The 25,317-nt window shown below is 44.5% G+C and overlaps 5 protein-coding genes across 13 annotated transcripts; 4 read left to right on the top strand and 1 right to left on the bottom strand.

Moving 5' to 3' along the window:
- Positions 1–267: 267 nt before the first annotated feature.
- Positions 268–1,011, top strand: LOC120961363 (probable peptidyl-tRNA hydrolase 2). Its single transcript, XM_040385074.2, has 2 exons — positions 268–511; positions 589–1,011. Exons 1-2 carry the CDS (start codon positions 365–367, stop codon positions 958–960), a joined length of 519 nt encoding a protein of 172 aa, XP_040241008.2. The 5' UTR covers positions 268–364; the 3' UTR covers positions 961–1,011.
- A 52-nt stretch (positions 1,012–1,063) lies between these two features.
- LOC120961361 (transcription initiation factor TFIID subunit 1) lies at positions 1,064–8,932 on the bottom strand. 4 transcript variants are annotated; one of them, XM_040385069.2, is made up of 4 exons: positions 5,508–8,932; positions 3,094–5,434; positions 1,918–2,385; positions 1,064–1,740 (listed from the first exon to the last, which is right to left on the bottom strand). In XM_040385069.2, exons 1-4 carry the CDS (start codon positions 8,574–8,576, stop codon positions 1,142–1,144), a joined length of 6,477 nt encoding a protein of 2,158 aa, XP_040241003.2. In that variant the 5' UTR covers positions 8,577–8,932; the 3' UTR covers positions 1,064–1,141. The 4 variants fall into 4 exon arrangements, with proteins under 4 accessions (XP_040241003.2, XP_040241002.2, XP_040241004.2 ...); XM_040385068.2 differs by having other exon boundaries at positions 1,064–1,743; positions 5,508–8,931; XM_040385070.2 differs by lacking the exon at positions 1,918–2,385 and having other exon boundaries at positions 1,064–1,743; positions 5,508–8,931.
- A 1,067-nt stretch (positions 8,933–9,999) lies between these two features.
- On the top strand, positions 10,000–11,155 carry LOC120949942 (uncharacterized). The gene is made up of 3 exons (XM_040367589.2): positions 10,000–10,437; positions 10,507–10,747; positions 10,811–11,155. Exons 1-3 carry the CDS (start codon positions 10,305–10,307, stop codon positions 11,019–11,021), a joined length of 585 nt encoding a protein of 194 aa, XP_040223523.2. The 5' UTR covers positions 10,000–10,304; the 3' UTR covers positions 11,022–11,155.
- Positions 11,156–13,440: 2,285 nt separating this feature from the next.
- Positions 13,441–20,091, top strand: LOC120950759 (uncharacterized). Its single transcript, XM_040369037.2, has 3 exons — positions 13,441–13,570; positions 19,544–19,686; positions 19,762–20,091. The coding sequence occupies exons 2-3, from the start codon at positions 19,558–19,560 to the stop codon at positions 19,843–19,845; spliced, it is 213 nt and encodes a 70-aa protein (XP_040224971.1). The 5' UTR covers positions 13,441–13,570; positions 19,544–19,557; the 3' UTR covers positions 19,846–20,091.
- A 3,661-nt stretch (positions 20,092–23,752) lies between these two features.
- LOC120950272 (uncharacterized) lies at positions 23,753–24,567 on the top strand. Of its 6 annotated transcripts, none has more exons than XM_040368176.2 (3): positions 23,753–23,856; positions 23,966–24,146; positions 24,220–24,567. In XM_040368176.2, exons 2-3 carry the CDS (start codon positions 24,018–24,020, stop codon positions 24,301–24,303), a joined length of 213 nt encoding a protein of 70 aa, XP_040224110.1. In that variant the 5' UTR covers positions 23,753–23,856; positions 23,966–24,017; the 3' UTR covers positions 24,304–24,567. The 6 variants fall into 6 exon arrangements, with proteins under 6 accessions (XP_040224110.1, XP_040224115.1, XP_040224113.1 ...); XM_040368181.2 differs by having other exon boundaries at positions 23,775–23,856; positions 24,013–24,146; XM_040368179.2 differs by having other exon boundaries at positions 23,776–23,898; positions 24,013–24,146.
- Positions 24,568–25,317: the final 750 nt, after the last annotated feature.

The following is a 25,317-nucleotide window of genomic DNA, read 5'->3' as shown; positions in this document are numbered from 1 at the left end:
TTTTATTAAATTTAGTATTTTTATACACTTTATCTTTTATTTGATACGATTTTTGCAGAACATTCTGATATTTTTAACTTTTATGTAGATTAAATTTACTACCAAACAAGCAAAAGTGCAAAAAAAATCTATACTGCATTGGACAATTCTTGAAGCAAATGGTATTGATTAGACATTTATTCAGACCAATTTAGAAAACCACTTATCTCCGAATACGCGTAAGTTGAGAACCGCGTAACTCGGGAACAGACTGTAGTTCCTCAACTTCACACCGACCAACGGATTAAATGTCATCGAGCAAAACAAACGAATTCCACATTCCGCGTGCGCTTTCTGTGTGAAGCCGGTAAACTTTCTTCGTAAAATGTTCGACACAAGTGTGATTGTAGGCATATCCGCCACTATTGTATCGTTTGCGGTGGGATATGCTGTCGCTAGACGGTCTCCTCTGGATGATAGCAGGTCAGCTTCGGCGGAAAAGCAAGATACCAAAAATGAGGGAACCGACAAGGTAAACCATGAACGCCGGGTAGCCCCGGGGAATAGGTAAAATAGTACGTAAATTGTGAAATCATGTTGCGATTTCAGATTTTTGCCGACATGGGTGGAGAGTACAAAATGGTTCTCGTCGTGCGGAATGACCTGAAGATGGGCAAAGGCAAGATAGCGGCACAGTGTGGCCATGCAGCCGTTGGAGCGTACGAGAGTGGAGTGCGGAACACGCCGGCAGTGATCCGAAAGTGGCAGAACGGTGGGCAGGCCAAAATCGCACTGAAGGTGGACACCGAAGAGGCCATGATGGAAATTTACCGTACGGCAAAAGCGAACAAGCTCAATTGCTGCCTAATACGTGACGCTGGGCGTACGCAGATTGAACCGAACACTAAAACCGTGCTAGCCGTTGGACCAGCCCCAAACGTGGCCGTGGACAGTGTGACCGGTCATTTAAAGTTGCTGTAAGAGCTGTCGTTCCCTCAATACAGTTTGCTTTTAAGAAGCCACCCAAACACATACGGATGGAGTCATCATTTCGATCGCGCAAGCAATATCCGAAACCCGATGATTGTCGATTTTGCATTTTGTTTGCAGGTTTTATTTCTGTACTTCACTATATATCCACCTAAACATAACATATCCGCATTTAGAACCAAAGATCACCACCCTCATCGTTATCATCGTTATCGTCTCGCACCTCATCCATCTGCAAGTTGGTCTTCTCATCATCGCTGTCGGAAATGGCCAGATCCGAGTGTAGCGTTTGCAGCGTCGGAAGGGCAGCAGGTTGCTGGGATGGATTGTCCATCGACTGACCAGTCGGGTCGGGTTGATACTGAAATTGCTGCTGCTGCTGCTGCTGGTCGTTGGCTTCCTGTCTGCCAGCTTCTTGAGAGTATTCGCTGCTAGGAGCGTTCTGATCCACGGAATAGCTTGCTTCCGAAGATTGTTGAATGCCTGCGTCGTTGCGTCCTGAGTCACCTGTCTGCTGCCGGCTGGACATGCCTAAGAAATCACTCGGATCGTAGTTGGGGTCGATCTCCATGGATTCATCCTGGGCCGAGTTGTAGTACTGTGCACTGCTGAGCTGAACCATCGCCTCGGCTGCTTGCTGGCTGTCGTCCTCGCTTTGCGGAGGCATCATACTGGAGGTCGTGTTCGACTGCTCCAGCGTTACAGAGACGCCTTCATTATCGCTTGTGCCCACTTCCTCAAACTCTTCATCATCCGTTGAATATTGATGACCTGCTGCGTGGTGTGGGAACGAAATGGAAATGGTTAGAAACCCGCCGTTATGATCAAATTCAAACTCACAACCAAACGCTACGAACAATTTCCCTTCCTTGTCTGTGTAAACCGTGTCTATAACATCATTGCTTTCATTGCATCTCGCGCCAAAGTATAGCAACTTTGACAACTTACCTCGTTTTTGTGCAGTGGCCAACCGAATGGGTTGGAAGGTGGATTGGTTTCGTGCGTCATAGCCAAAGCTATCCGGAAGTAGCGAAGACTGCGATTCGTTAAACCCGGCCGAAATGGCACCGCCACCGCCGTACTCATTTCCGTACTGGTTCGGGAAACTACCGTACCCGGAAGATGGTCCTGGCATTTCGTCATAGTTGTCCGCACCCAGATTCATCCAGTTCATTTCGTATGCCGAAGCAGCTACGTTAGGATGCATCATCTGCGAGCTCTCGGGCACTGTGCTACTGCTGCTACGGGAAATTGCACGCGGTGCCTCCGTGTTGCCCACAAAACCCGCCATTCCACCCACATTCGAACCGAGCTTCGGCCCAGGGCGGTGATATGAAGGAATGGCATTCGGTCGAACGATTGGGAAAGGCATTGCCGACTCGGAATAGGCCGTACCGTACGGTCGGCGGGCAAAATCTATCACATTTACAGAAAGGGGGAAAAAAGTGATGCCTTTAAGTGGTTGTACACCTCAGCAAATGGCCGCGTTGGGGCTCGTGAATGAAGAGATTGCATTTTAAAACTCGATAGACACAAACGATTGAGTTTGGATGCATTTAGTTACGCTGGGATTATGGGCCGAAAGGCAAGGACAATGAAACACAGCAAGCAGAAGCGAACGATAGTTAGGCGCATACGAGTTGTTCCATTTCACAAATGCACATTGAAATATTAATAACATTAATGAAACACCATTTTGAGGGGTCTTGCCATCGCACAACTGCAAGACGAAATGAACAGTTTCCCTTAGTTTGTTTTTTTTTTCAATCAGATAGCAACGGTTCGATTTAATAATATGATTTATGATCAATAATCCTTCCGGTATGAATGTACAGAAGGTCGATATCGATGAATAGATTCTTTGATAAATATATTAGTGGATGAAATATCGGTTAATTTCAAACGAAGCAGCAAACGGTTATGTTTTATGTACAGGAACACTTCCGGCTGAAGCCGGGGACGATGACAGATCTTCAAAAATGCACTTGTTATTATTAGTAATGATGTTATAGTACACGATCGACACACAAAACATTCACACACTGACACATATATACATAAAGGTAGCGATGAAATAATGTGAAAGAAAAAACATACACACACACACATATGCGCGGTACTTACCATCGTCCTTGGCGGCTTTGCGTTGACGAGCTCGAGCACGCTTCGCCTCTGCCCGCGCTGCCTTCGATGCATCGGTTGAAGAGGGTGGTCTGTCGGGGTTGCTATCGTTACCGCCGTCATCCAGGTCGGGCGTAGTGTCGCGAGAACCACCGCCTGCATCGCCCTTCGACTCCTGCTCATCGTCCTCCCAGTCCATGTCATCGTCCTCATTGCGCGCCCGTTCCTGCACCAGGGCAATGTTCCTCTCCAAATGGACCACGCTGTGCTCCATCGCGTCCAGCGCCTGCCGGGCGGCTTCCACCATCTGGCGGGCCTGCTTAGTAAAGTTTGCCTCGGCACCATTGTACTGCTCGCTGTTGTCCGCAATCAGATGCAGGTCGGCGAGAAAATCGATCCTCGAGTGGTACTTATGCGAAGCGACCTTCTTCGACACCTTCTCCAGATCCATCGGTCGGCGGATGATGGTGTAGTAATCCTTCACCAGCCGCTTGTTGACCGGTTTCAGGAACGGCCAGCTTTCCGGCATCGATTTCAGCTGTCCATTGACGTACTCGCCCAGAATGTAGGACAGTGCGACCTGGTCATCATCGTCCAGCAGTGGATTGATGCTTTTCTCGAGCCGCGTCAGCCGCTCTTCCCGCTCCTGTATGCTTTCCTTACACCGCTCGAGCAGGCGCTGGGCCGCGACCGTGAGCGAACTTTTCGCCCCATTGTACAGAGCCGAATTCTCGACGATCTGGTTGATGTCCATGAGGAACTCGTCGCGCGTTTGGTACTTCTTCTGCCGCACGTTGTCGCGTATCGTCTGCAGATCCATCGGTCGCTGCACGATCTTGTGATAGTCGACCACCTGCTTCGCGTTGACCGGAAACAGGAACGGTTGCACGTCCTGCATATCGCGCAATTCGTTCAGCACCTGCTCCAGCACGGACGAAAACACCACCACCGGATCGGTGCGCTGGCGATTCGTGGTTTTGTTGTGCCGCTGCAGATAGTCGCAGTGTGAATCGCCCCCGACCCGGCGGCGCTTCTTACCGACCGCCTCCTTCGGAACCTTCAGTAGCAGCGTTCGGCGCTTCACGTCTTCGTGGCGTTTCAGCAGCTTACTGCTGAGCTTCACCTTCGTGCCGTCGACGTTCACCAGGTCGCCTTCGTCGTCAGCGTTCAGCTCCTTCTCGATCTCCTCCTCCTGCTCCTCGGTCATGGCAACGTTTAGCGAAGGCGTTGCCAAAATGCCCGAATACTGCGGACACGCTTTGTTGGTACGCATGTGGCCGACCTGACCGCAGGCGCCACACTTGAGCTTCAGGTCCGGCTTGATCTTTGCCTTTCGGCGCGACGACGACGAAGGGCTGTGCTCCTTGCCCGCTCCTGGGGTGCCTGCTGCGCCCGCACCGGAAGGCCCCGCCCCGGAACCGTCCAGACTGCGCCCGGATATGTCGAGCATGCGGTTGGCAAACGGTTTCGGCGTGTTCGTTTCCCGATCCCCCAGGCTGATGGGCGTACCGACCGAACTGTGCGGATTCTGCATTTGCATGCCGATCTTTTGCTGGTTTCGCTTGATACGCCGCAGCTGCTCCTGAATTCGTCGTTTCTCGCGCTTCATCTCCTCCTTCAGGGCTTCGTCGAGGGTGGCAAACTGGCGAATAAACGCTTCATCCTTGGTGGTGCGTATTTTCACGTACGCATCAATCACGGGACTGCGCCGCACCAGCTCCACGCGGGTGTACTCGCGCCCCTCGGCATTCTTGAAGGTGCGCGTGATTTTCAAAATCTTCGCCGTGCTCGACTGCTGCTCGTCCTTCATGCCTTCGTCGTCCTTTTTCTTCTTCTGCCCCGAACCACCCTGCTCTTCCATGATCTTTCGCAGCAGCTCTTGCCGCTCCTGTTCCTCGCGCTCGAGCGACAGCTGGGTGGACGTTTTCTTGTTCGCCAGCATGTTCTCCAGATTCTTGCCCAGCTCCTCCAGATCGGACTCCTCCGACGCGGTCGATTCGCCCTCGTCCGTGGACAGCACCTCGGACGAGGCTAGCACACGGTTCTGCAGATCGAAGATGCGTTGGCATTCCTCCTTGTAGCGCTCCTGGTGCTCGGCGATCGAGAACCGGTTGCCACGCGAGAACTTGTCCATGCCTTCCTCGCCCGCCTTGGCCTTCTCGGTCGAAAGCGTGCGCACGACGTCGATAACTTCCCAGCGGGACAGCTTCTTGATTTCCTCCTCCGGCACCTGGAACTTGCGCAGCAGCGCTTTAGCATTGTTTAGCGACAATCGCCGCAAATCGGCATCCGTACCGGTGACGGTACGCTTTGGTTGAGTTTCCGTTTCCTCTTTGTTTTGTTGCTGCAATAGAATGAGATTGTTAAATAAGCGTGGCGCAAAGATCCCATCGGCCACAAGCAAACAGTACACTCACGGTTGGTTTGTTGGGCATTCGCACGTAGGAAAACCCTTCCCCGCAGCCGGTCGGGTCGGCCGGTCCGTTCAGCTGCAGGATACACTTCCCCCGCATTGCCTGTATGTAGGCGCGGGTCGTATTCCACGGAGCTACCTTCACCTCATCGTCCATCTTCAGCTGCATCTCCTCGTCATCGTCCTCCTGCTGGGCGAAGATAAACTTCTCGCCGTAGCCCGCATCCTTCAGCCGCTGCTCGGCTGCGATCATGCTAAAGTACGCGCAGCACTGTTCCGGCGAGACCATCGCACGTATCTCCTCCTCCGACGGCAGCCGGAACTCGGGCTTAATGACCCAAAAGTTCGAATCCATGCCGGTGCGCTTGAAATCCGCACACAGCTTCAGCCGCTTGCGAATGCTGCTCTCCGAGTGCGCCGGGAACGCTTTCTTGATGTCGTCCATCCGGATCTTGCGCGGGTTGTCCCTGCTCTTCCAGAACAGCCGGTAGATGAACACCTGCAGAAAGTCACGCACGAAGTTGTTAGCACGCTTCGAGTTCGGTCCGGGCACCTCGTACAGCGGGCACTCCTGGCCGGCCGTGAACAGGGCGTCCATCTCGCGCACGAAGTAATTGTTGCGGGTACGAATCACGAGAAAGTCTGTTTCCTGTATCGTGTGCGGATAGATCGGCGCCCGGTACATGTTGTTCTCGATTGCCTGAATGCACTGCCCGTGGTGAAGAATGCCCAGGAAGGGTGACGTGTGGGCGTAGTGCGTCTCGCCGAAGCGGAACTCGGGCGGTCCGGGATCCTTGCCCATTTTGCGCTTGTAAAAGTTCTTTATCTTCGATGCCATGCCGACCTGATTCATCAGCGGCGGATGTTCCTCGCAAAACTCGATCAAGATCAGCTCGCCATCCCGGCCGGTAAGATCTTCCGGGGTGCGCATGAAGAACACATCGCCACCGCCCGACGCAATACGCTCCAGCTCTCGCTGCTTAGCCTTCTTCTTGATGTGTTTCTGCAGCGGCAGCACCGGTTGCGGATTGCTGGAGGCGAGCGAACCATACGAGTACTTTTTCATTGGCGGCCGATGGAACATGCGCAGCTTCATCGGTCCCATGTGCGTCGGTACGAACGGTGCCCGCAGCTCTACGGTCGGTGTCGAGTGCTGCAGCAGGTTGCCACCGCCGACCTTGATCTTGAGCGTCGCTTCCGTCGATTTGGCCATGTAGAACACGTCGTTGGAAATGTTGTACGGATCGCGATCGGGGCTCTTGGGCGGTGGTGGCGGCGTGTCCTCGGCCAACACGTTAATGACGCCCGCTTTGCCAAGCAGGATCTTTGATTTCTTCACGTGCGGATGGGGGATCTTCACCTTCGGCTGTGGTCCGGTGTTGCGCACGATCTTCGACGGATCGATATCGTCCGGAATGCAGAGAATAATGTTCTCGTCGTTTGCATCCAGCGTCAGGACCTTCGGTTTCGGGATCTTGGTCACTGCTTCCGCGTCCCAAATCACGTCATCCTCCCACTTGTCGTACACGAGCTCGTCGTTCTCCACCGGGAAGATGCTGTACCAGGCGTCCTCGTTTTCTTCCTGCGCCTTCTGGGCCGCATTGATGATCATTTGCGTTTTGCTCATCTTGCTACCGCTCGACCCTTTCGAGCCCGTGCTGGCGGGCGATGCTGGCAGCGTCTTTCCCGGCTGACTGAATGCTCCGGCGGTGCGTGAACCGCTCGACGGCAACCAGCCGGCCGCATTCACCTTCGAGTTCAGCTTCTGCAGCACCTTGTGCTTGATGTCGTTCCCGTCCCACACCACGTCGTCCTCCCAGTGCAGCTGCGACACCATCAGAAACGCGTCGTCCGGGAACGCTTTGTTATCGGTGACGGACGTTACCGAAGGCAGTGCTTCGAGCTTTGCCGGATCCGCTTGCTTAAAGCCGTAGTTGAAATCTTCACCCGTATCCGGCACATCCAACATGTCGTACCACTTTTGCGCCGGTCCGTAGCGCCAGTCGGCCACCTTCGGCTTCGAGTCGCCCTTGCTGTCCGATTCTTTATCCTTGATTTCCTTCTCCTCGTCCGCTTCGCGGCTCGTGAAGCGCAACTCTTCATCCGACGCCCACATGTCCTTCGGCGGGAGCGATGCGTAGGTCGGCGTGAAGTACTGCCGACGCCTCGGTTCGTCCGAGTCCGACGTCGAATCGGAACCGTCGCGCGGTTTCCTGGAGGATGATTGAGACTTTTTGTTCCGTCGTCGCCTTACGCTGCGCCAAATCTGCGGTAGGCTGGAAATTTTGCCCGGCCCGAAAAGGCGCGAGAAGCGCAACACCTTATCCGGTCGAAAGTCGGGGAAGAACTCGCGCACGTCTACGTTTTGATACTTGGACGGTAACATTGCGGCTAGCGGGGTTTCTAGCTTTTTCGGTTTATCCTTCGAAGCGTCGTCCGTGGTGGTGGCGGTGGTGGAGGTGCCGGTAGAGCCGGTAGTGCCGTCAGCACTAACCGGGGCCGTCGGAGGGGGCATAAGGTCCTTATCGTCCACACCGTCCGCGCCACCGGCATTTTCTTCCTTCACGGCGGTCGTATCAGAAGTTCCTCGAGCATCGACGCGTGTGCACGGTATCGCCGCTTCAATATCATCGATATCATCTTCTACTTTGATATTCTTTTTGTCCTCCTCCTTCGCTTCATCGGTTTCCTCCGTCTTGCTTACCGCCGGCGGAGGAACTGCTGACTCTTCCGCCAGCTCGGTAATGTCCGAATAATCCACCGCACAGTCGGCTTTGATTTTGTAGTTCGCTCCGTCACTGTCATCGTCGTAGCGTCGCCGATCGTCATCGCTCGAGGAAGAATCGTCACTATCGCTGTACGGGCGGCGAGTGGGCTTCTCGGCATCGTCATCTTGCAGGACGTCAGCGAGAAAGGACGACAGACCCATGCGGGAGAGCGAAGACAGCTGCTGCTTTGCTTCCTCGTCGAGAAAATCCCCATCCAGGTGCCCATTTTCGTCGACGTTCCCGAACAGGAAGCCAGCCAAATTGAGACCTCCCTCATTTTCGTTGTCGCTGTTACTGTTACTCATGGTTTTGCAGTCGTTTGGATAATTTGCTTGCAAGAAAATTATTGTGTTAATAGAAATGTTGTCTGGCGTGCGTAATCCCGGTCGCGGAGGGGCATCATATGCATAACAATGCAGGCGGTGTGCAAAACAACAAACTGGGATTCACTATGCTGGATTCGTTTGCTCACTTTTGTGCTTCAATTCTATTGCGCTCGCTGCTGCAACGTTTATTCTAAAGAATAAACTTATTTGCAACGTTTCGAGCTTAGAGTTTCACTTTAATTTTTGTAAAAATATCTAGCCGCGATGCAGAGTTGCGGCGAGCGGGCTTGTTTTGAGTGAGAAGATTTTCACAACTACATACAACACTTGTCAAACTTCGGGAAAGTGTCCGAAGTTCGGTTGTTTTCACGTTGTCATGTCATTTAGGTATCACAGCATGCTCTATACATCTTGGTGAGGTATAATGATCGGAAACCGTACAAATACAGTATGTTCCCGAAATACGCGGTTCTCGATTTTTGTCGGATTCGGAGATATGTACAGGCGGTCCCCGAGATACACGGTTAATGGGGACCGAAAACGGCCGCAAAATACCGTGTATCTCGAATTTCCGCGTAAGTCGAATCTCGTGATTTCCTGCTAAAATATCACAAATTTTCGTGTAATTTTGCAAGTAGGGGGCGGTTTTAGTCACTTTATGAATTATTTGATATGATTCTGACTGAATATAACTGTTTTAAACCTTTTGAAATAGTTTTTAACATTCGATCAAAACGGAAATTATTTGGCAATTTGAAATTGATGTGTCAAATCAGTACAATTTGCTCAAAGAATTGTCAAATTTTGAAAACCGCGTATCTCCGAATCCGCGTATAAGAGGTACCGTGTATCTCGGGGACCGCCTGTACGTGGTTTTCTAAATTTGGCTGAACAACTGTCAAATCAGTCCAATTTGCTTCAAGAACTTTAGTATAAATTTCATTTTTGCTAGTGACAAGTAATCAAAAGTTCGTTAAACACAGTTGCACATCTGAGAGCCCTTTTCGATTCAAATTTTAACTGTGATTAAAATGAAAATTCGGTCGGGTCATTGCATGAAAATTGTTAATTGGATCGTAAATTTTACAGGAAGAATATGTATGCTTTTAGTAATAATAAATTTTAGAGGGTATTTTCAAGGGCTTTCTGTTGTATAATGGCAATCCGATGTTGGCTAATATTTTACCTCCTTCCTACACAGTCCTTGCTATGAACGTAGAGCGCCAGCTGTCTAGCGCTAAAGTTGTCTAGTCGCACTAATGTTCGGTGAAATATAATGAGTTTTCGATAAATTGCGCTGATACATTTCACTTCAGTCGATTTAAGTGGCTCGTGTAACTCAGTCAATATGCCTTTTTTGTTATTAAACATAAACAAAAAAATACAATAAGTTTAAATTTATTTTTTCAACTTCGGAAATAATCTGGTAATAATAATAAATCCTGTAAACAAACTGGATAATTCAACTGAATTATAGCGTTTTTTGTTATGACAATGTGCTTTGATAATTTTGAACGAACGTCTATTTGAACGGTGAACCGCGTATCTCGGAAACAGACTGTAAATGGGGTACAGTGTTGCCAGACAGCACCAACGGCAATTGTCAAATTTGAACGTAAACCGAGCATTTGTTTACATTGGCCATCAACGCAACGGCAACAAACGACGACGCTGGAGCGAAAGTGCTTTACAAACTCATACCCAAACATGGACCAAAACGGAAAGTTATCGTTTGCGGAATTTAACCAAAAACTTCTAAAATATATTTCAAACAGTGTTCATTGCGATGCGCAAGAGAAAGACATTATTTCGCGCTTTAAGAAACTGGTCGAACAGAGAGGTACGTGTTGCGTTCTACACTGCATGGTTGTTGTTGTTGATAACTAATGTACCGCTTGTATTGGTGTAGATGCCTGCCTTGCACAACTGCATAAGAAGAAAGAACTGGAACTGGTGTACTCGGAGGATATTAAAGGTTTGCAACAGCAGCACGCGAAAGCAGTCGAAGTGTTGGAAGGTATAGAAAAGAAATGCAACCTTCTTGCGCTAGAGCAGCTGTCGATTGATGGCACACAGCTGCCGGTGAAAGAATCGACAGAACAGAATAAACCGCAAGGATCGACTGATCCATCACACCAAATGAATGAAATGTGAGTAGAACCATAGTATAGTGGTATGAATATATTGAATGTCACATTGTTGTCCCTTTTTAGGCTGCTTAACCGATTTTTGCGTAAATATTGCAATTTGTACGTGCAGTTCAACGCTAGCAGCAGTGGAATTCGTGTCCTATCGTTAGCCGACAATCAATATTACGAGTTTTGTTTGAACGACACCACAAATGTTGCAGAATTGAGAGAACACATCTGGTCCAACTTAGCTGCCTCCAGTGGGCATTTGAATTCGTGGGAGAGTCTATTGTAGTTTGTTCTGAGTTTTTTTTTTTAAATAATAGACTAAGTTTCAATGCGTGTCTTAGCAGTAAGTGACTATACATCGAAAATGGACGCAGACTAGCACATTATTGAAATAAACAGTTAATTTTTTGCCGAAAAAATTTCAATTACATTTTGACTTTTGGCTTGATTGGCTAGAAAATTGCTCCTTAATTGATTGTTTGCAATGTATTATGTGCTGGCAGCTCGTCCCATCACTGCATTATACTCTTCAAAGAATCGATAACAAATTTGGTTATGAAGACGCGAATGAATAGCTGTACGGTCACTTCGGGCTGCAGAAGGACGGTACTAAAAGGAATCAATCTCTGGTTGATATCATGGGTCTGTTTTGTGCATGGTACGGAATCCGTGCTTAGAAACACGTAAGTATATTAATACTCTGGTACAAATCATCGCTTTAAAAAGAAATATTAATGCATCTTAAACATAGTTCATTGCTTTTTTACAACTAATTATACTATAAGAATATACTTCTAGTTAGAGCTTTCTTTTGCTCGGTAGTGCTCGATTCTGATTTGAAATTTGTTCTATTTATTTTTGAACTATAAGTTATCTTTGATCGTACATAGGCTGTCTACTTACAGCATTTAATCATTGAAAGCCGAGCCCACTAGCGGGTACACAGGCAGGCCTTGACCGACAACGGTTGTTGTGCCATAGAAGAAGATTGATCAATTAGTATATGTGCTCTATGCGCTTAGTACACGTGCGAGAAAGTGATCAAGATCCTAAATCGGATGTGAAAGGATCAAAAGGAGAGAAAATATTCATGCATCCCTTTCACTGTCTCAGTAGTTTATCTAGCAATAAAAGCAGATTTCAAATGTTGTAACATGAGTTTCTTTTCTTGTTGAAAATTAAAGGTTAAGCAACCTATCTGTGTTATTAAGCAAGGTTAAGGCCTATCTGTATCTGTGTACCACTAGTGGGGTTGGCTTTCAGTGATTTATTCAATACACTTCTTCTTCTTCTTCTTCTTTGGCTCAACAACCGTTGTCGGTCAAGGCCTTCCTGTACCACTAGTGGGCTTTGGCTTTCAGTGACTAAATTGATTTCCCCCCATAGCAGGATAGTCAATCCTACGTATGGCGGCACGGTCTATTTGGGGATCGAACCCATGACGGGCATGTTGTTAAGTCGTACGAGTTGACGACTGTACTATGGGACCGGCTCATACATACAATACCCATATCGGGATAATAAGTCCAACGTATGGGTATGGGGGCACGGTTCATTCGGGTTTTCTCGGGCATGTTGTTGAATCGAACGAGTTGACGACTGTACAACCCAACCGGCCCTAAGCTGAATTAGCAAATGTTAAAAAGGTGCTTATTTACTGGAGAAAACAGTAAAAATAATTTGATTATTAAAATAATTATTAATTAATTCATTTGATTATTTGACATTCTCGCTTTACTGGTACACTGCATTCTGTTTATTGCATAACATGGCATCTTTGCTTTACAAAGTAGGGGCAGTGGGGGCATGATCTAAGTCCTATCTTTAAGCTTATCTTAACTCGATGGATTAAAGCTGTTGGTCAGCGACGGCGCATTATAGTGCTATCTTTTTGGATAGGTACAGGGTGGCGTTGTTTCCATGTGTAGAATGGTGGCGTTCTAGTAATTTTACAGCTAAATGATTTGAAGTAATTTTTATTCTTTAAAAAATATGAAAGTTCTCTAGAAATATCTGACATAAATATATAAAACCATACTGGATTGTAAAAGCATTTTTAAAATTTGAAATTGCATACAAAACCGCCCATCATGTAATAGCTGCTCTTCTGTAAAGTGTAAAGCGTGGCCATATCTTTCCTCCGGTATTTGTTTTTTAAGCCAAAGCTGTACACTGCAGTTTATCCGTATGCATGCCCACTTCTAAAACCATGCTGAGAAAAGATGTTGAAGCGAATCGGTTTTTCCTTTAGGTCCCAAAGAACTTTATGCTAGCGTGTGTTAATATATGCATCGATTGTAGGCTCTTGATGTTGATAAGTCGCTCAACCAGCGCCAAGAACGTCCACCAACCCTGTGCATGTTGTGGGGGAACGTAAAACAACCCACACCATCAAAGCGGTTCGATCCGAGTGCGTTCGTCACGTCCCACGCTTGCGCGAACGGCTGAGATGGGTTGGGAGGGGCGATGATGGGGGCTATAGCCGGAGGTCTAGGGTTGGGGATGAAGGGTTGCTGTTTACACACCTATCGGGACCGGTTCTTCTCAGCCGCCGTACTCCAAGCGCACTCTCACTCTCTCTCTCTCTCGCTCTTTCGAGTCACTCCGTGATTCGTTTGTGTGCGTGTGGCCGCGGGCAGCACATTCCGCTTTGCGCGAACCGTAAATGGAACCCGCGCGCGCATCTCATTCATTCTCGCTTGCAGTGTGTATTTGAACGGCTTAAGGGACGGTCGGCAGCCCGCATTGTTCGGTTGTTTACCAGCGTGAACCAGCGACGAGAACCCGTTTGTGGGAAGGAAAATCTTAACCGAAAACAACCACCAAAGTTTCAAGGTAACTTTCACCAGCTTGTGTGCCGAAACGCGGCAAGAAGGGCATTGAAGGGCGGGCAGTAAAGGGGCCCTATAGGACCCTAAAATAAGGGAGAGAAAGCATAGAGGATTGTGATTGTGTGTGTGTGCGTGTACGTTTCAAATCGTGTCGAGATGATGAGAACATCGCTGTCGAGTGATTTGTGGTTAGCGCACCCGCTGCTCCCGTGTCTCCATCGCTCGTGGCGCTATCAGAATTAAAACGCCCAAACCAACCAGACGAAACCGAGGCAGATAAAAATGGGGGTCCACCATCAGCAGCACCTTGCACAAGCTCGTCGGGAGGATTTAGTCGATGCCGACTTTGTGTCACTGGCCCCGCTTGCCGGCTGCGAGCGCGATAAATAGGCAAATAAGTAACGGCAGGTACAGCAGAAAGATACGCTGCAGCCCGGTCACATGCGCCGGTGAAAAGACCGTGCTCTTATCAGCACGGCCGCGAGTCCAAGAGATGGATCGGGCGACCCGGTTGGTGTGCAATGGTGTTTAGCGTCAGAAATGCCAAAGTATTTCGTAAACATCGATTTCCAGATTTTGATAACGATAAAACGGGTTGACACCGGGCTGTGATTGTCCTAGCAGAGTGGGTCTGCCGTGTGCTGTGGCGACTGCTTTTCATTCAGGCTCGCGCGTTCTAATCTACCCAGTTTCCGGTGACGGGACAGTTTGGCCGTAGCCCGTAATCCAACCGGTTATGTTTTTGATTGCTTTGCATCATCCCACCAACCACCCACCCCTTCACTGCATTGCCAAGCATGGTACGTGGTAGGGGCGGAGATGTTTCGATTGCGACTCTAACCATCACCTTGCTGACCACTGCTGATCAACATCGGTTTTTGGGGGGCATCTTCATCGGCCCCATACGGGCCCCAACTTCGATTCATATTCCTTCGCCAGCGGTGTTGTAGGGGTCACACAAGAGGTGGGAAGGTGTGTGTGTGTGTGATGTCATGTTAATATTCGTTGTTATTTAGTGCTGCTAGCGTGCTTCGCGGGTGACATCATTTTGAAAAAAATAGTCACCACAAAATAGTTGGCAGAGGGTGTTATGGGGAGTTTGGGAAGGAGGGGTTCTGAGAGAAGCAAACAGTGGTGGTCACGCCAAGCTGAAGGCGAGTTGGTGCTTTGGTGCGTTTTTTTTCACCCCTCCTTCGAACGCTTTGCTGGTTGGAAGATTGTTTTTAGTTTTCCCTTTCGTGTGTGGCGCTTAAGATCTTGCTCGATCGTGTTTTTGCCTCTCTTTCGCTCCCTCGCAATCGTGGCGATCGTACCGTGTACGGGTGAGCCGAGGGTGTACGATCTTCAGTGTGTGTGTGTGTGTGCGTGTGTTTGGGAAGGTTTGTTTTGAACGGGTTGGGAAAAGAAATGAAAAAAAAACGCCCCTCTACCCTTCCTTCACCCTGCAACTAAGATGATGATGGCGCGAAAATTGAAAGTCTTTCTTTTAGGATGATTATTGTGAACTGTAATATGGGTAAAAATTTAATTTAGACGCAAATAAATCCCAGATGGGGACAGCAATCTTCTTCCATTCAAATGTGATCATATGTGTGTGTGTGTGTGTGTGTGTGTGTGTGTGTGTGTGTGGGTTAGAAATTTGTAAGTGGCACTTTTGTCCACACCACACCCATACGGAGCGTTTTGAATTTATTTAATTGCCATTACTCAAGTCCCAGTGAAGCAAAACTTCAACCTATTCGACGCTCGATTTGGTGCAGCGTGGCACGAACGGCATGGAGCAGAGGTCAGGGCGCTTGTGCAGGTTGAGATCATAAACAAACGCTGGAATCGCTCGCGGATGACGACATCCATGCCTGCTTCACGACCACGCTTATGCTCATGATCATGATGATGTTGTTGATGATGGCGCGCCTTTACTTTGGGTTCGATCGATCGAACATTGGCGGTGTTCTAATCACCTTCGGCTGCCTTTGTGCCGAAGCAGCGGGATCTTCATTGGAGGTTGAGTTTGAGTTTAACAAACAAACAGGGAAAAATCGCAAAACGATTTAAGTGATTTAAGACCCTATTTTACAAAAAAAAATCAAACGAGCTCTATCTACGCCATTAGAAGAAATCGATTGATCTGTTCTGAAAATTAGAAATAATTCAGAACGTTAGAAGTCAAAGAACTTGCAACCTTTGTTCAGCAATAATTCAGCATTATCGCAAATCACCCTAACGATCCGATTGCTTACAGAGTTGGAACTGTTTTTGATTAGCAACGTGAAAGTCATTCCAGCACGTTTTGGTGCAGCGAGCCGCAAATAGTTGTCGCCGTTTTATGAATTCGGAACACCGCTCGAACGTGCTTCAATAGTTTACATACTTAAAGGGCAGTCCCTAATTGACTGGTTTACTTGACGATACCTGCACCTGGAAGTATGTGGTTTGGCTCATGTGGGTCACCAATTAGCCTACGCAATGGAGGCGACGTGCGCAAACGATACGATGCGTTTCACCTCTTTAAAAGGGCTGTGTGTGTGTGTGTGTGTAACACTCCCTACGTTTGAAATATTATTACTGGGCTGTATTTAGCGTACACTCGACTGTTGAATCCACCCACCTGACTGCTAGGTGATTTTAAATAAACAGAAAGAAACAACATTGCAACAGGGTGAAGTAGGCTGTAATACTAAGCTGCTCCGCTGGTTGCATTTCGTTTAACACACAGTTCTTCTCCCTCGCACCTTGGGGTGGTAAAGGCGGGTGTAGACATAGTTGTATGTGTGCCGTCGGAATGTGTACGCGTTTTAAGCGCAATTTGGAAAAGTGCCGTACAAGCATTGTCTGCAGTCGCGGGGAAAATTGAACCAACCAACCCCTCTAGCTCTAACGAACAATAAGCGAAACCCTTCCACCCACAATTCTTATTCATATTCTTTCCGTATAGTGGTTATAGTGGTGCATTTAGGCGGTGCATGGGCGGGGTAAGTGACTGTCAAGAAAAAAGAAAAAAAGAAAAACAAATACATAAGTGTTGGATCGACGTACAGGTTGTGGTAGGTGTTGGTTTTGTTTTGATCGTTCGGTTCGTGCCGTGTGTTCGTGATAGGTGGTGAGAAGGATTTGTAAGCGGGAGGGATTGATGGGAGAGGTGAAGATGAATGAAACCACCTTGGAATAAACCCTTCGGTGATCATCGAATCGAAAGGGGTGATTTTGAATAGATACATTTTTAAATGCACGAAGATGAGGGCGTGTATAGGGAAGTATAGAGCATATGTAGTAGTATTAAAAATTCCAATTTTTGAAACAACTATCGAAGCTACTTTAAACGATTGGTGTGATCAATGCATGCTTCGTGACATTTTTGCGACCATCGTTTGGTCAGTCATTATGTCATGACCTTTTTTTGCTGTGATCAGTTCTGCAAAATGTCACTGTTATACTCATGACAGCTCTACTGTGATGATCAGAGGTGAGACTCAAACAGTTTTTACGACCAACTCATGCTTGGTGACATTGTGTGCAACCAACTCTTGGTCAGTCACTTGGTCGCGACATTTCCAGGTCGCAATATGTGATCATCCCGATAGTCATGGGTGATGTGCAGTGCGTGCGAGTGGTTCCAAAAAATAATATGAGCATTGTTTCTCGCTATGTTTGACCCGACAGACAATCAAAGCAGACATAGCGAGAAAGAATCCACATTTTGATGCATAGGACCATACGCCAAGTATATTTCAAGACTGTCGTGATTATTACCCAAGGTGGAATATAGAGGAGGTGTCTTCTTAGCGTTTGGCATGTTGTCATTTTCTGAGTTTGACAACAGCCGTCGATATTTGTTTACAGGCAGCAGCCGCAATATAACGTGGAAAATGCCGATTTATGGAGTGTGGATGCAAAATACAAATTTTTAGTACTAAACAAATGTTTATTAAACGAAAACAATTCATTTATCTTACCCGTATACATACCAGCAACATTCGTCGCATTTGACAACTGCCGTCGATCCTGGTTTTGTGCTTTTTTCTAAAGCCTTGATGGCCAAATGTTCTGTATGACGACACCTACTTACTACCCACTTTGATTATCACCGACAGAAAATATCGTGACCAAGTGAGTGATCAAGAGTTCAGTGATCAAGCCAAAAAATTGTCATTAAGTATGTGATTGGTCCACCAACTGTTTGAGTTTTACCTCTGATCAGCTCAGTTGTGTACGTCAGCTGATTTGAGCTTCGTTTCAGCCATGAGTGTTGGTGACTGAGACAGTGGCATTTGGCAGCACTGTCCACAGTCAGAAAAAGTCATGATAATGCTGTTACGGCATTAAGCTTAGCTTATGAGTCAGAGTATCGGGATTAACTCAAGCACTCGCATGTCGTGACGCACTTTCATTGAAAATGCTCATTGCTGGTATCAAGCTACCATGGATATGTTCATTGTTTTCGTTGGTGAATATCTTTTGATGCTCATGATATTTTGCAGCACTGATTACGATATCTGCAACGATAATGGGAAATATACATGAATAATTTGAACAGATCAAAGTACTTCTGAGAATAAATTAGTGTAAAACCAGCAAATGATTATATAGTTTTGATAGTAATACATTTCAATGTTTTATGGTTGTCATATGTTTACTTGACCATCAAGTGGAAATTAAAGCGTTAGGCTCAATTTCGTTAAGTTTGTTGATGGAAGGGTTTTAAGCAATGCATACGTATAAGTGCATTAGATCGCAAAGGCAACACGTCACGCGAGCGATTGGAAATGTAGTTCCACATGCTAAAGAACGGCATGTGTTGTTGAGATGCTTCATGCTTCTATTTGAAGCAAGCAGCACTGCACCAAACCAACCCTTCGACAGCGGCCCTCCGAATTGGAAAAAGTGTCTTCACTTTATTGTTTCTAAAATAGTTTCTTTTAAGACCCTTAAACCCAACCACCCTTCTCCCTATCTCTTCGCATCTAGGTCTGTATATTTAGTTGCATCTGTTGGATTGTGTTTTCTTCCCTATCCACAATCTTTTTCTCCTCTAAATCTAACGAAAAATTGTTTAATGTATAAACAAAAACCGCATGGTCGAAAACACGTTGCACTCTTCTCTTGGCAGCACAAAAATAGTCAGTTGGATTTATTTTTTTATGGTGCAGAATAGGTTTGCTCTTGTAGCTGTGTGAGCTGAGCACACCCAGCGCTCCAGCGTAAATCGTGTGTAAGCGTGGTTTTGATGTTTCGGCCGTTGTTTTGAGCGCGATTTGAATTTTACGAGAATATTTTGTCGATTTCTTCTCTCCCACTAACGGACACTCTTCATTCACTGGTTTGTGCGCGTCTGGCCGTCGATCTTGCGGCGAGTATTTTTAAAATGCCCGCTTCGGTGTTGATGTTTTTGTTTCGATGGTTTTGTGGCTTCCGTTCGAGTTGGGTGGTGAAACGAAGCTAGAAGATTTTGTGCGTATGTTGAAAGTAACTTTATAAAGTGATTACATAGCTCTTTCACAGCTAGATGTTAATTATATAAAAGTGATATAATTTTGAAATAAGTGTAGTTGGAAATGTATGAATTTATTCTAGTTAATGGATTATGCTGAAGTGATATTCGTTTAATATGAAAAATAACTAATATTAATGTACATCTGTTCTTAAATGTATACGTTTCTACGCCAATTCTATATCAGTACATTCAAGCCACGAAGGTTTTATGGCGATTTGTTCGTCGCTTATTGTATTTGCAAAGTGCTAATAGATCACAATTAGGAAGGATGAAAAGCTTGATCATTTTCTTAAAATCGTGCATATCTCCGCTTAATTTTGTTCATCTGTGATGCGGCCATTTCTATTTTTATTTAAACCAATAAAATTTTGTCTTGGTGTTCAACGTTTTTAAAAAATCAAACTATAATTTTGGATATTTTTGTTTTAACTTTTTTAAAGTAATATTTCATTTATTCCATTTAATTTTTCAATTTTATTTTTACAGAAACACTCACCAGTATGGCAAATTTGCTTTGGTCCATCATTTGGCTGATCGTGCTAATCGTGGTCGGCTTCTGGGTTGCGTTCTTCTGTGCGGGTTGGTATGTTCTCATCTACCCGCTAACGGTGTGCGTGCCGGATATATCGGTAAGTAGTTCGGTAACGAAAAAGAAACAATAAAAACCATGTTTCACAAAATGTAACAAATTCTTCCGTTTCCAGGTCGTGTCCGATTTCCTTCTGATGGGAGCACAGTTCGCGCATTACTGTGCCAAGTGCATGATGGAGGGAAAATCTCTGTTCTAAGGTCGCCGATGTTTACGTTCATATTATCAATGCATCGATGCATACGTGCACGCAAATTGTGTGTATGTGTGTATTGAAGTAAAACGCAACATACAGACAGGGGAGGTTAAACAGGGAGGAATCGACCAGAAGACCGCATGGTGTTATGTTTTAAATTCTACAATAGCAGCATTAATTAACATTATGTTTTGTAAGTGTAAAGTCTATGCGTCGATGAGCAATAAATATAATTGTGTTCACGGTTAACGCGTCTATTGTTGCTATTTTTTTAATTTGACTCATCGTTGTTTGAGGTATTGTTTGCCACAGGTCACTATGGGTTCGTTGATTATTATTGCCTACACACATATCGTTAGCAATCTATTTGATTAGCGCCTACATAAACAGACAAATCCATTACGTTGATTGTCGACGGAGGGAGACGGACGGGGACCCGATCACGTTATATTGGCAGTCGCGAATATTGCCATGTTAAGAATTATTTTGGACAATTTTTGCATACGTTACAGTAATTTTTAAAATAAAATAAACGAACATTCCATCGACTAGGCGTGGATCGACCCCGAATTATTTCCCAATCCTACGACTCAAGGATTCCGAGCTTGTTAAGTATGAAGTTGAAAATATAACATATACCAAAGCTCTCGTTGTTATTTATGAAATAAAACATTTGATCGTAACAATCTATGCTGGAGTTGTAAAAATTGTAATACTATCAGCCTGATCTCGAGTCTCGAACGGCAGTCGATTGGAACAGCAGACTTCAAATCGAACGGCAAAATATTGGAATCATGCCAACCAATTCGAACGTTTGATTGACTCTTTGAAGATTTTTACTGTCCAACACGAATAGAAATGTAAAAAATCAAGTCTTCTTGGTCGAATCTTCGTTAAATTTTCCATGTCACTTGCCGTTCGACTGTATGTTTAATTATCTTAAAAACTTTTTAAAGCATTTGGTGTATGCAATATATGTATGATATAAGTCACCTATGTTGCAGCCATAACACACAAACAAGTCACTAAGAACCTCATATTAACATTATTAAACTATACTTAGCGGCCTGATATAAAACACGGATCTGCTTCACTCGAGCTCACTGCATAACTATGACTAATATCGCGACGACGCAAATCTGGCTCTATTTATCAACCCTTTCAAGTATGAAATGCGACAATACAGGGTGCTACAGAAAGAAAAAATATATATTTTTTAAAATTTTTATTTCGACATGAATTTAGTCCCTTGGAAATGAACAATAAATTATGAATTAGATTTTTTTGCTTATATTTAAATAAACGGTAATAATTGACATGTTATTGCTATGCTAATATAATAACACAAAACATTCGTTGAAAACATTATTGTTGTATGCGACAAGATAGGTTTCCTACCCCTGGAGACGATACAATGTTTGCCGTTGATTGGAGACATTCAGACTATGGCGGAGCAAAGGGTGACTAATAAATGGTTGGATCGGTGCGATTCAACGGTTGGGATATATGAGTGTTTTGGAGCATCAAATGATATGAGGAGTGTTCGTATGATCGCCATGTGTCAAATCAGACCAACCGAAGGAAGATGTATACTTTTTTATCCGAATGATTTCAAACGCTCTAGCAATTTAAATTTGTTACGTAGAACTTAATGATCATACCAATTTGATAAAGCCAAGGGCCTAAAGAAAGGTCTATCTTGGTTCTAAGGATTACCAAGGTTTATGTTAATAATATTTTTTTCAAACTACACAATAACACTATTAATGAACATTATGTTTTGAATAATGTTCATAATGTAATAATGTTCACGGTAAATGCTTCTTTAGTTGCTATTATTTAGTTTTATTTAAAGGTTCTCAAAAGGTTTGACATAATAATGTAAAACTGCGCAAAATAATCGATTATACCCAATTGATTAGTGATCAATTTGAATAGCACCTACACAAACACGTAACGCAACTAAGTTGAATCTTACTAAGCGCATTCATGATATTCACTTGTGTTGGTAATTCTTAAACGATAAAACCAAAGAGTACATATGGATCATATCTCGAATTTATTACCTTTCACAATGATTTAAATACGAAAATACAGCATGGTGAAAGACGGCATATAGCATGATCTATTCGTATAACGAGCAAATCTTAATGCTCAATGAGGAGTTAAATCACGCTAAGGAGTAAAATCTCAGATTACGAGCAATATAATTTGTGTTCCTGATGTGTGATTTAAGATCACAATCGGTAAACATTGAGCATTTTTATAATTTGTATGATCATTCAGATAAATACTAGTTTCGATACTAACAATCGTTTGATTATCATATAATTGTGTGATTTACAAGTGAGTGGTGAGTGATTGGGCCGGTCTGGTGGTACAGTCGTCAACTCGTACGACTTAACAACATGCCCGTCATGGGTTCAAGCCCCGAATAGAGCATAACGAACAGATTACCAGACGGTAAGATAGAGCGTGAGACACGACAACACAGCTGGAGAGGGATCTGGAGCAACGTCAATTGTGAAGCCTTATTTATCATCTCTTCAACGTTCGACACTTTTCCTGCTGGTCAATGGAAAAATTCCAACTTGCGATCTGCATTTCCGAATGGGGAGAATTGTTACTAACTCTTGTTTGTTTTGTCCTGTCCGTTCGTGGAAACCCTGGAGCGTAAATTTTCATGTTGCAGAAGAGTTTCTGCGGCTTGAGAGCTATTGCAAAAGAAAATTACTGCGTTAGCTCCAGGTTGTGCTCGTTCGTTTATTTGATTTGTGATGTGATTTATATTAATTGTGGGTGATTTGAAATTATTTTTAACTTCAATTAATATTATATTATATGATGCTTCTTCTTTTGGCACAACAACCGCTGTCGGTCAAGGCCTGCCAGTACCCACTAGTGAAGTGAGCTTGGCTTTCAGTGACTTATTGTTACCATAGCAGGATAGTCAGTCCTACGTATGGGGGCACGATCTATTCGGGACTTGAACACATGACGGGCATGTTGTTACGTCGTACGAGTTGACGACTGTACCACCAGACCGGCCCAAATTATATGATTATAGGAATTTATTTCATATTTGTATAAATGCTGTAAATGACTCAATAACAATGAATTATCATTTTTTTTAAATAATTATTATGAATGGCAAATGATAGGTGCCTTTTATCATATTTTTCTAATTTCTTGTATTTTTTTACTATAGTGCCATTATAGATATAAAAAACAGGTATGTTATCACCATTATAGGTACAACAAATCAGACACAAAAACATGTAGTTTTCGTTGATTTTGTAGTGTTTGATGGTAAAAATTGTAGCAGTAGGGAAGATAAAACTTTTATAAATGGCTCTTTGTTAAAATATGTATATCTTAACCTTTGTGACACTGTAAATTCATTTAAACAAATCTGTACCACTACAAAACTACAACCACTGCACCACTATTGGTACATTTACCCTTTTATCAACACATTGTTCATTTTTTTAGCTGCGTATATATCAGCCATTTAAGATACAAATTATTTCACTTTGCATACAAATTACACATAAAAGAGCTAAATGATTTTCATCGGAATTGTAGTCCACTCTCTTATACAAATATGCGTGCTACCGCTCACTTACCAATTATTCGTAATATGTATACCTTTTGCAACGGGCGCCGTGATAGCTGCCTCTTCTGCGTACCGCTAGATCAATCGCTGATGAATCGGCTGTAGCATAATCGGCACCCGTTAATTTTTGTGTATACTCCACCAAAATATGTCTATCCTTTTCACTCTGCTTGTCTGGAAAGTTAAATATGTGCAGTAAAAAAACGACAACTTAACGTTTATTTTTTAAATGTATGTTTGAGTAGTGACGTTCAAGCCGTATTGATATACAAGAGTATGTACACATGTGCGGTATATATATACCGGTTCAATTTCTAAACCATCCAAATCTAGCGTCTGTCGCGAAAGTATCAACATCGCCGTACAGTTTCAAGTCACTTCAATCCAAAAGTCAAAAGGTTCAATTAAGATTAATTTCTTGCAATTTACAAAAACCAATTGTAAGAGCTATTCGGTTTGAAATAATAAATCGCTGTATTTGGCTCTGTACGTTTTAATTTCTTTCAGTTGATTTTTCTGTCTATTCACGTAATTTCTTTCTAACAACACCCCAGCCAGAATGGGAAATCCAATTTGGTGCATCTTTTGGTTAATCGTGCTGTTTTTATTTGGCTTCGAGGTGTCATGCGTTTGTGCCTTCTTTTATGCTGTTATCTATCCGATAACGGTGTGCATTCCGAAGTTATCGGTAAGTAAATCGTTTATGTAACCAGCACAAAAAGGATAACGCCACATAACGTAACAAATTGTTTTCCTCACAGGGCGTGTCTGATATTCTTCTGAAGGGGGCACAGTTTGCACATTACTGTGCCCAGTGCATGATAAACGGACGAGCTCCTTTTTAGATCAAGAATTTCTAAGGGATATTATCAACTTCTACAAATGGCAGCATTAATTAACAATATGTATTGTGAGAGTAAAGTGCGTGAGTTGATGAACGGTACATGTCGTAGGGTTGATGGTTTACGCTTCTTTAGTTGCTGTTGTTTAGTTTGATTCATCGAACCAGTTTTGATTAAATAAAGAATTGTTGCTAGCCAATTTCAATTAATAGTGATTCAACGTTCACAATTTATTTGTTTAGCGCCAACACAAACACATAAAGCAAATTCTAATGTAGTTCGGTGGTCTATGATTAAGTTTTTACTAAAAGGAATGATGATGACTGCTAATTTTGTGTGTTGACATTGTGACAATCGAAGTACCCTTAGCAGATGCTTTTCTGCTAAGCAAACGCTTAGCAGAATAAAGTACACCAGAGCCGCCAAATACTCCAAATAGTTTTATCATTTTCATTTATTGCAATATCTATGAAAGTAGCGAGGAAAAATTATGGAGGATAGATATTTAAAAGTATGTGTGGTTTTAAGTGAGTATTCGTTAAAAAGTTGACCTTAGTAATTTCTGTGGTGAACGATACAGCCATTTCGCCATCACCGACCTGTATCCAGATTCAGAATGTGCTTGTCTTACCCTTGTCCATGTTTCGGTGATGCATAAGTTTAGCGTTTTCAATCCAACCTGTGGGTAGATGATGTAAGAGCGGGATCCATTTAAAGGCCACACCAAGAGAATGCACCGTTGCATAATAACTAAATCGAAACAATCGTCAATGGACAAGTTTTGATAGTAAAACTTTTCGCTTTACGTGCATCCATCTCGACCCAGGCAGTTTGTGGTCTCCGAAGCAGGAGTGTTTAGCATGTGACTGTCTGTGTGTACCGGTATGTATGTATTAGTTGCAGTAGTTTTTGTTGTTATTGCTGGTTCCGTCCAGTTCTTTGGCGGAAAAGGCTTCACTCAAATGCGGGTGTGTTTGTTGCATCTCGTTAATTGAATTCGTTGTGCAGTGGATCGTT

The sequence above is a fragment of the Anopheles coluzzii genome, chromosome 2 (assembly GCF_943734685.1).
Source record: "Anopheles coluzzii chromosome 2, AcolN3, whole genome shotgun sequence".
Classification (NCBI taxonomy): domain Eukaryota; kingdom Metazoa; phylum Arthropoda; class Insecta; order Diptera; family Culicidae; genus Anopheles; species Anopheles coluzzii.
Note: the sequence above shows the minus strand (reverse complement) of the source record. Positions and strands in the feature narration are given on the sequence as shown.